Genomic DNA, 6,802 nt, shown 5'->3' on the forward strand with positions numbered 1-6,802 from the left:
TCTTTCTTTATTTCTTCCTTGATCCAGGTGTGGTTCAGTAGTTGACTGTTCAGTTTCCATGAGTTTGTAGGCTTTCTGGGGGTAGCATTGTTGTTGAATTCTAACTTTAATCCATGATGATCTGATAAGACACAGGAGGTTACGGATATTTTTTTGTAACTGGGGAAGTTTGCTTTGTTACCGAGTATGTGGTCGGCACAGGCTACTTTTAAAGGAGAAGGCCACAGAAACAAGGGGGGTTGTGATTGGCTTATTCAAAAGGGCTATTATCAATAATTGGCTGGAGAGCTCTTGCCAGATCAGATGAGGTAAGAGATCATTTTGACCCCATTTCCCAGGGGACTGAATCAAAACATACGTATATGGGTAATTGTTCAGGAACTGAGTATGTGCATGTGTAGCTGTTAGGTCCTTGGTTCCCAGGGGAGGAGGGGGAAGCACTATGGCACGGAGGTTGAGAGGATTCAGAATTGTCAAAAATGGCTTTAGAATTGTCTTTACGTCTTACAGTGAATCTATTTTGTTGATCATATCTTCAATACCTGAGATTCTCTCCTCCATCTCTTGCATTCTGTTGGTTATGCTTGTACCTATAGTTCTTGTTCATTTACTCAGATGTTTCATTTCTAGAATTCCCTTGGTGTGTTTTCTTTGTTGCTTCTATTTCAATTTTCAAGTCTTGAACTATTCCCTTCATTTGTTTTGATGTTTTATTCTTGGCTTTTTTTTTTTGAGAGATTTATTGATTTCTTCCGATTTTTGTCCTCTATTTCTTTAAGGGAATTTTTCTTTTTTTTTCTTAAAAAATTATTTATTTTGACACCCTGACCACATTTTCCCCTTCCTCCATGTTTAAGGGAATTTTTCATTCTGTCTTTAGGTTGTTGAATGTATTCTTGCATTGGGGTCTTCTCACCTCTTCCTCCAATTGGTGCAGGCAGTATCTTTGTCTCTTGGTCAGATTGTTGCAGTCAGTGTTTGTGTCTCAGTAATCCTCTCTTGGAGGGATCAGTGCAGCGGCTGTCTCTGTCTCAGGGAGCTCTGAGGTCACATGGGTTTGGGGATGGAGTGGGACTTGTAGGTTACAGGGCCAGATGTGGGGGTGGTGGGACAGTCTGCCCACAGAAGCCTTGCCAGCTTATTGGCTAGTGCCACTGAGATGAGTGGGGGAGAGGCCCAGGGTTTTGTCCCAGGGCCTAGGGCCCAAAGTCTGGGCTATCCAGCTGGGAAGCTGGTCACTCACATCTTGGTCTACTCTGTGTTGTCTCTGTCTCACACAGTGAAATTTAGAGTCTAGAAGTTCTCTACAGTACACGTGATACTGTGGTAGTTGAAATAAGGGGAATTTCAAATCACAGAAAAAAAAGAGGGGTTTTTCAACTAATGGCATGGGATTGACAGAGTAGATTTGATGGTGACATTCTATCTCAGTGTTTACAGTCACAAAAATATACACACAAAGCAATTATTAAGAATGTAAGACAATAAAACCCAGAACTTTGTAAAATTAATGTCCTCAACAAAAATAAACAGACAAAGAAGAGCAAGAATAAATATTTTATTACTTTTCAAGCATGAGATAAATATCACAAAAGAAATAATTTGGATGTATGATAATAATGTTAATAATAATAATACATGGCATAATTTTAAAATTCTGAAGTTACACTAGCAAAAGTTAGGCAAAAACATGTCACGAATTTTTCTGTAAAATAATAAAAATAAACATTGTGATTGTGACTGCCCACAAACAAGTTTTTCTTTACAGGTTCTTTACAGGTTCTTACTGGACCCAAAGCTAGTAATTCAGAAAGTTAACCTTCACAAAACTGAGATATCAAATTTATCATATGTCTGTTATCTCTCTATAAGTCGACTATCATCTAGCTGCCAACTACTTATCTACCTAATTTGTGTTGTATTGCTGCTTCATATTTTAATTTGTAGATAACTACGATCAAGTCTGACTTCTTTTTTAACACATCACAGGATACCTGTGTCATAATGTTCAATAAATATTTTAAATATTATAATATTTACTAAATCATCAGCTGAAAGTTTTTTTCTACTTTGACAGGAATTGGCTTCCTATGAGGGTATGCAAGGAGAAGTAACATTAACAGAAATGGGTAAGATGTTTTCTGCTAATTTTCGAACAGATAAAAACTTGAATGCATGCACACAGAATAAATACACAGAAGCTGCTGCAATTGTTACAAAACGTGATCCTATTAGTAATAGTGAAATATACAATACACAAATTCCATGGCCTTTTCAATGTTCACTACTTTTCATTTTCCCTCTTTTTAGCATAAATGGATACATAATGGCTCGTCCTTTGCAGATACCATAGACTGTAAATGCATTTCAAAATATAAAATATGTATGACTGGTCAAAAAGTGTTGTTTAACATGCAATATGTTGGTAAGAGCTTTGAAAAAAGTTATTTATGTTATATTTGATAACAAAATATTAATAGATAATATAGAAAATTGTCATGAATTTGAACTTTTTACATAATAATAGGAAGGCTAAAAGATGGTGAAGCATCATGTTTGGCAAAGATCAAAGAAAGAATGTCATTTATTAAACACTATAAGAATCTACTGAAGGAAAAAAAAGAGAATCTACTGAAGGATAGCCATTTAAAGTTAAATATTTAAGAATGTACATAATCTATTGCAAACTTTCCACAAAAGAATTTCTTATACTCTTTGGAGATATTTTTTACTACTCTTATAGTATGTTATTTTGTTGAGGTTTAGTTTCTCTATTTTTCCTTTTACTTTTTCTTTTATTATACTTTTGTTGTCAGATAAACTTAAGAAAGCATTGCCAAATAAAGTGATTTCTTACATTTTCTTCTGACAGTTTTCTACTTTTACATCTACACTGGTGGTTTTGATCTATTTCAAGCTATATTCTGAATATGATAAAAATAAGGTTCCAACTTTGTTATCTTATATATGGAAATATAGTTTTCATAAGATGATTTATTGGAAAGTCAGTCTTTTCCTTAACTAATGGTTTTGGTACCTTGATAATAAATTGGTTATCCTAATAAGTTTGTATTTATTTCTTTTTTCTTTCTTTTTCTTTCTTGGTTTGTTGAGACAAGGTTTCCCTGCAGCTTTAGGAGCCTTTCCTGGAACTAGCTCTTGTAGACCAGGCCTTGAACTCACAAAGATTTGCCTGCCTCTGACTCCCGAGTGCTGGGATTAAAGGCATGTGCCACCACCGCCTGGCTAAATTTGTATTTATTTTAAGACCCTGTTTCTGCTTGGTGGGTCTATATATCAGGCCTCTTTTCAATAGCATACTGTTTTAATTACTATAACATTATAATGAATTTCAAAATTAAGCAATGCATATTCTCCAACTTTATTCTTCTCTTTTAAAGTTGTTTTGAATATTTGGAGTTCTTTGGAATCTGTATCAATTTTTAAAAAAAAAAGGATGGTGGATATGGTCATTTGAATGAAAGTGACCTCTAGTTTATGAACTGTTTAGGAATGATTAGGAGAAAAGGCCTTTTTTGAGGAGGTGTGTCACTGGGGATGGGCTTTGAGATTTCAAAAGCGCATGCCAGACTCAGTGACTCTCTTTCTCTCTCTGCTTGCTGCCTGTGGATCAGAATGTAAATTTCTCAGCTACTGCTCCAGAGTCCAGTGCCCAGTGCCATGCCTGTCTACTTCCCACCATTATGATCATGGACTAATCTTCTAAATTGTCAATTAAATGTAACTCTTTTGTAAGAGTTGCCTTGGTCATGGTATTTCTTCACAGCAATACAACAGTATCTAAAACAGAAGTTGCCAGGCACTCGATCATTTCTGGGATAGTCCTGAGCTCACCGTTGTTTAGAAGAATATGGAATATTCTGGGACTTTGAATGAGACAAGTTGTTGAATGTTTTAAGTGGGACTTTAGTACATTGAATAAAAATGACCCCCATAAGCTCATATATTTAAATGCTTAGTGCTTAGTCACTAGTGAGTGGCAATATTTTAAAGGATTAAGATTAGGAGGTGTGGTCTTGGAGGAAGAATATCACCGGGAATGGGCCTTGAGGATTCAAAAGCCCAAGCCAAGATGAGTCTCTTTTCTCTCTCCTCTCCTTCCTTCTTCTTCCTCTCCTCCACTTTCTCCTTTTTTCTTCCCCTTTCTCTCCCGTCTCACTCTCCATCTCCCTAACTCTATGTCTTTCTCTGTCTCTCTCAGCCTGAGGATCAGGATGTAGCTCTCAGCTATTGCTCCAGCATCACCTATCTTATGTGCCATGCTCCCTGCCATGCTCCTTTCAACACTACTCCCACACTCCTTGTTACGCTCCCTGCTATTCTCCTGCCACGTTCCTGCCATGCTCTTGCCATGCTCCTGCAATGCTATTGCCATGCTCCCTGCCACACTCCTGCCATGCTTCTGCCCTGCTCTTGCCACGCTCTTGCCAGGCACTCACTATACTCCTGCCATGCTCCCTGCTGCTCTCTTGCCATACTTCTTGCCACACTCTTTGCCACGTTTTTGCAATGTTCCTGCCATGCTATTGCTACACTCTTGCCATGCTCCTGCCATGCTCTTGCCACACTCCCTGCCATGCTCATTACCATGTTCCATGCCATGCTCCCTGCCACACACTAGCTATACTCCTGCCATGCTCCTTACTACATTTCCTGCCACTGTCCCTGCCACGTGAATGCCGTGCTCCCGTCACACTCTTTTCATGATCTTTTTTAAGGGGATCTTCAAAGAGATTTATTTTTGAGAAAATTATGATTGAACATCTTTTACAATTTTAAAAATGAATGAAAGGTTAACTGAAAGCTGCTTACTGAATATTAAAAATAATAATCTCAGTAAGGGTTGAAAGAACTATTTTTACATCAGGCAAAATGAAGAAAGAATAGATGAGATACGCTAGTTTCATGCTGCTGAGTCTACTTTCAATATATGTTATTTCCCTCCACTATTTTTTCATAAAAGAGTAATTTTTTTATTAAAAACTTCCGCCTCCTTTTTCCCTCCCACTCCCCCCACTCTGCTGTCCCTCCCCTTGAGTCCAAAGAGCAGTCAAGGTTCCCTGCCCTGTGGGAAGTCCAAGGTCCTCCCCCCCCTCCATCCAGGTCTAGGAAGGTCAGCATCCAAACAGACTAGGTTCCCACAAAGCCAGTACATTTAGTAGGATCAAAACCCAGTGCCATTGTCCTTGAGGTCTCAGTAGTCCTCATTGTCTGCTATGTTCAGCGAGTCTGGGTTTATCCCAGGCTTATTCAGTCCCAGTCCAGCTGGCCTTGGTGAGCTCCCATTAGATCAGTCCCACCGTCTCAGTGGGTGGGTGCACCCCTCGAAGACCTAACTTCCTTGCTCATGTTCTCCCTCCTTCTGCTCCTCATTTGGACCTTGGGAGCTCAGTCCAGTGCTCCAGTGTGGGTTTCTGTCTCTCTCTCCATCCATCGCCAAATGAAGGTTCTATGGTGATATGCAAGATATTCATTAGTATGGCTATAGGATCGGGCCATTTCAGGCTCTCACTCCTCAGCTGCCCAAGGACCTGGTTGTGGATATCTCTCTGGACCCCTGGTAACACCTATAGAGTCAAGACTCTTGCCAACCCTAAAATGGATGCCTTAATTAAGATATATACTTCCCTACTCCCATATCCACCCTTTCTTTATCACAACCATCCCATTCCCCCAAGCTCTTCCCAAACTCCCCTTCTCACATCTCTCTCTCCATCTCCCCTTTCCCCCATCCCACCCCACCCCCAAGTTCCCATTTTTTGCCCAGCAATCTTGTCTACTTCCAATATCCAGGAGGATAACTATATGTTTTTCTTTGGGTTCACCTTCTTATTTAGCTTCTCTAGAATCACGAATTATAGGCTCAATGTCCTTTATTTATGGCTAGAAACCAGTTATGAGTGAGTACATCCCATGTTCATCTTTTTGGGTCTGGGTTACCTCACTCAGGATAGTGTGTTCTATTTCCATCCATTTGCATGCAAAGTTCATTTTTTTTTACCACTGAGTAGTACTCTAATATGTATATATTCCACAATTTCTTCATCCATTCTTCCATTGAAGGGCATCTAGGTTGTTTCCATGTTCTGGCTATTAAAAATAATGCTGCTATGAACATAGTTGAACAAACACTTTTGTAGTATAATAGGGCATCTCTTGGGTATATTCCAAAGAGTGGAATTGCTGGGTCCTGGGGTAGGTAGATCCCAAATTTCCTGAGAAAGGGCCACACTGCTTTCCATAGAGATTGCACAAGTTTGCATTCCCTCCAGCAATGGAGGAGGGTACCCCTTCCTCCACAGCCTCTCCAGCAAAGGCTATCATTGGTGTTTTTTATTTTAACCATTCTGACAAGTATAAGATGGTATCTCAAAGTTGTTTTGATTTGCAGTTCCCTGATCGCTAAGGAGGTTGATCATGACCTTAAATGTCTTTTGGCCATTTGAACTTCTTCTGTTGAGAATTCTCTGTTCAGTTCAGTGCCCCAATTATTAATTGGGTTAACTAGCATTTTAAAGTCTAGTTTTTTTAGTTCTTTATATATTTTAGAGATCAGACCTTTGTCTGTTGGGGGTTGGTGAAGATGTTCTCCCAATCAGTGGGTTGCCTTTTTGTCTTAGTGACAGTGTCCTTTGCTTTGCAGAAGCTTCTCAGTTTCAGTAGGTCCTATTTACTCAATGTTGCCCTTAATATCTGGGCTGCTTGGATTATATATAGGAAGTGATCTCCTGTGCCCATGTGTTGTAGAGTACTTCCCACTTTCTCTTCTATCAGGTTCAGT

General features: G+C 39.2%; 1 protein-coding gene across 1 annotated transcript in view; it reads left to right on the plus strand.

The window, feature by feature from the left end:
• Positions 1 to 6,802, plus strand: part of Satl1 (spermidine/spermine N1-acetyl transferase like 1) — a 49,215-nt gene that overhangs the window by 24,507 nt on the left and 17,906 nt on the right. Inside the window, exon 4 of the mRNA XM_050130213.1 lies at positions 2,078 to 2,129. Within this exon, the coding sequence (XP_049986170.1) occupies positions 2,078 to 2,129 (52 nt within the window). The remainder of the gene's footprint in view (positions 1 to 2,077; positions 2,130 to 6,802) is intronic.

This window comes from Alexandromys fortis, unplaced genomic scaffold (assembly GCF_014885135.2).
Source record: "Alexandromys fortis isolate MF-2015 unplaced genomic scaffold, M_Fortis_MF-2015_v1.1 scaffold_230, whole genome shotgun sequence".
Taxonomy (NCBI): Eukaryota; Metazoa; Chordata; class Mammalia; order Rodentia; family Cricetidae; genus Alexandromys; species Alexandromys fortis.